Source organism: Nelumbo lutea, chromosome 2, assembly GCF_056320005.1.
Source record: "Nelumbo lutea isolate HS-2025 chromosome 2, American lotus-T2T, whole genome shotgun sequence".
Classification (NCBI taxonomy): domain Eukaryota; kingdom Viridiplantae; phylum Streptophyta; class Magnoliopsida; order Proteales; family Nelumbonaceae; genus Nelumbo; species Nelumbo lutea.
Genome location: NC_142685.1, coordinates 62453454 through 62456249, shown reverse-complemented (window position 1 = coordinate 62456249; position 2796 = coordinate 62453454). Strand labels below are relative to the sequence as shown.

Genomic DNA, 2796 nt, shown 5'->3' with positions numbered 1-2796 from the left:
TACAACAAGAAGAATCTAACCAAGTAGGTAAGCCTATCAATGATACTTGAAGCTTCACAATTCGATTCAATGATAATTGGATGAAGTGTTTTATGTAATCATATTTGGATTTTTTAATCTGCACCATATTAATAATAAAAAAGATATAAAAACAAAAAAAAATATTAATATATATTTTTTTGATAATTTATTAATACCATTATTATTATTATTATCTAGAATTAACATGTGAAAATTGCATGCTTAGTAGTATATATGTATGTATTTTAATATGGCTTATGGTTTGATTTGGTTTATAAAATTTAATAAACCGATACCGACCAAACCGTTTTACTATAGACCGAATAAAACCGCAAATTCGGTTCGGTTCGGTTTTAGTATAGCGGGAGAAACCACGAACAAAACCCTAGAATCTAGATATAAAGAAAAACCCGGACCCCTCAGGCTTGCTTATTCAAGAAAACCCTAAAACATCCTCGAAGCCCCCCTTCTGCACAGCCGAGCTTGTGTAATCTGCAAATCTAAACTTCCTAGTAATCTCTCATTGTCATTCTCACTCCCTCCCTCCCCCCCTCTCTCTCTCAAGTTGCACTAACGAATTGCTTTCAATCTTGTTGAGCAGAAATGAAGGTCATCGCTGCGTATTTGCTGGCTGTTCTGGGAGGGAACGCCAGCCCTTCCGCCGATGACTTGAAGGACATACTCGGATCAGGTACTCTGTTTATTTTTCGCTGTCGTTTTTTTTCTATTCGTGTGTTGGTTGATTGTAAGGCCTGAAAGATTGTTTCTTTCCATGTGTTCTTTGCTTTTCGGAATTTGTGGGTTATGTTCGTTTGAGTTCAACATTGTTACATATTTCTCCATTCCAGGGATTTCTTTGTTTGCGTTTCGGCCCGTGTATTACATTTTTGGTCATTGTGTTACCATACAGTAAAGACAATTAATCCTCTGCGTCTCGTCATCCTGACGTTTTGGATGGTATTGTAGCCTATATACTATAAAGAGTTTATTGGTTAGTTACCAACTTTGGTGTCACGGAATGTTGATCCATGACTCTGGACGAGTGTATGGTATTGGGAGAAGGCTCAGTTCAGTCTTGAGAGAGATGGGGCGCCTTAGGCCGAGCGCTTCCCCCTTGAGAGATGGGGTAGCGTGGTATTCCACGGGAGAGGTTTCAACAAATCGTGGCGCACTATGAGTGCGATAGGCGCATATTACCAATTGGGCTTCCATGGCCGCTTTGCTGTTCTGATATTGCTAGCAGAGCGAGGGTATTGCCCGACATTTTTTTTTCTATCAACTTTTTCTTTGTTACATGTGGATGTCAAAAAAGGGAACAATTCAGATGTTAGGTTTTCTTAGTTGATATTCCCTGGATTGGGTAGATTTGGTGTGAGTTGAGCTACAATATGCCCATTTAATCAGGCAACCTAAGTGAGCGTGATCCAACCCTACCAACACCTGGCCAAAGACCCATTTAGCATATGTCGGGAAGTGAGCAATTGATGCAATCCCTCTCATTTACAGTTCATGGGTACTCTTTACCCAATCCCAAGTTCCCAACCCTTTTAAATTGACCTGTTATTTGATTCAACTCATTTCTGACCTGTGAATAGGCTGGGTCATAAAATGTCACCCTTAGATACAACCTATATTTATGTGTATTTAGTTTATCAAATCTTTCTTAGATGGCTTCTATGAGTTGTGACTTGGAAATTCTGAGACTGGTTTCTGAGCATTTTTCAACATGATTTTACACTAAAAAAATTTATTGAGGAAATTGTCTAATTTTGCAGTGGGGGCTGAAGCTGATGATGATAGGATTGAACTCCTCTTGTCTGAAGTCAAGGGTAAGGATATTACAGAGCTTATTGCATCTGGGAGGGAGAAATTGGCGTCGGTTCCTTCTGGTGGTGGTGCTGCCATTGCTGTAGCTGCTGGTGGTGGTGGAGCTGCTGCTGCCGCTCCTGCTGCAGCTGAACCAAAGAAAGAGGAGAAAGTGGAGGAAAAGGAAGAGTCTGACGAGGTGGAGTTTTTCCTCTTTTTGGATGAACCTAAGCTTTTTTATAGGGATTTTCTCATTTGGCTTTCCAATTTATTATTTTCTCTATTGTGACTAAATTTTTTTCCTAGAATTTAATGACTGACCTTTTCTTTTGTTGCTCGTGGCAGGACATGGGCTTCAGTCTCTTCGACTAATGGACTAGGCAGCTACTCTCTTGTACTAAACTTTTTCTTCTCATTTAGTGCTAAGGTTTTTGGTCTGCAAAGATGATGTGCTTCTTGATTTTGTGGAGACTTTTCAGCTTATTGTTATTTTTCTCTTCAAGTAGAAAAGAGATAAGAGGGAGTCACAAACATAGCCGGATTATTAATAATCAATATCCAGTATTATTTGAATCCATTTACTACATATTCAGTGATGTGTCCTGTTGGAAAGGGTGGTATTGCAGATACATATGTAATTCATTTGTCGCTGCGTTTTATTCGACTTTGTCATAGGTTTTGTTTTGGTCAGTTGAATTTACGTCTGAAATTAAAGAACCCCAGAATTCCCTATACCTCAATTTTCTGACGACTTTATGATTTACAGAGCCTCAACAGTTGCATTTAAATTCTGGTTTAAATCAATATGAAATGGCTTTGGGTGAAAAAGTCATTTACTTCAAATCTCAAAGAACATTCCAACAGACATTAGAAATTGATGGCTCTTGGCATTCCGATCCCAAATGCAAAAAGAAAAATGTTTAGGGGCTCTTAGTGCCAAGAGTATAGCTGATAAAGATCAATAAATCA

At 38.6% G+C, this 2796-nt stretch overlaps 1 protein-coding gene across 2 annotated transcripts; it reads left to right on the top strand.

The window, feature by feature from the left end:
* The first annotated feature begins 452 nt into the window (after positions 1 to 452).
* Positions 453 to 2413, top strand: LOC148871125 (large ribosomal subunit protein P2B-like). Of its 2 annotated transcripts, none has more exons than XM_088970921.1 (4): positions 453 to 508; positions 623 to 712; positions 1797 to 2026; positions 2173 to 2413. In XM_088970921.1, the coding sequence occupies exons 2-4, from the start codon at positions 625 to 627 to the stop codon at positions 2197 to 2199; spliced, it is 345 nt and encodes a 114-aa protein (XP_088827047.1). In that variant the 5' UTR covers positions 453 to 508; positions 623 to 624; the 3' UTR covers positions 2200 to 2413. The 2 variants fall into 2 exon arrangements, with proteins under 2 accessions (XP_088827047.1, XP_088827046.1); XM_088970920.1 differs by having other exon boundaries at positions 453 to 533.
* The last annotated feature ends 383 nt before the right edge of the window (positions 2414 to 2796 follow it).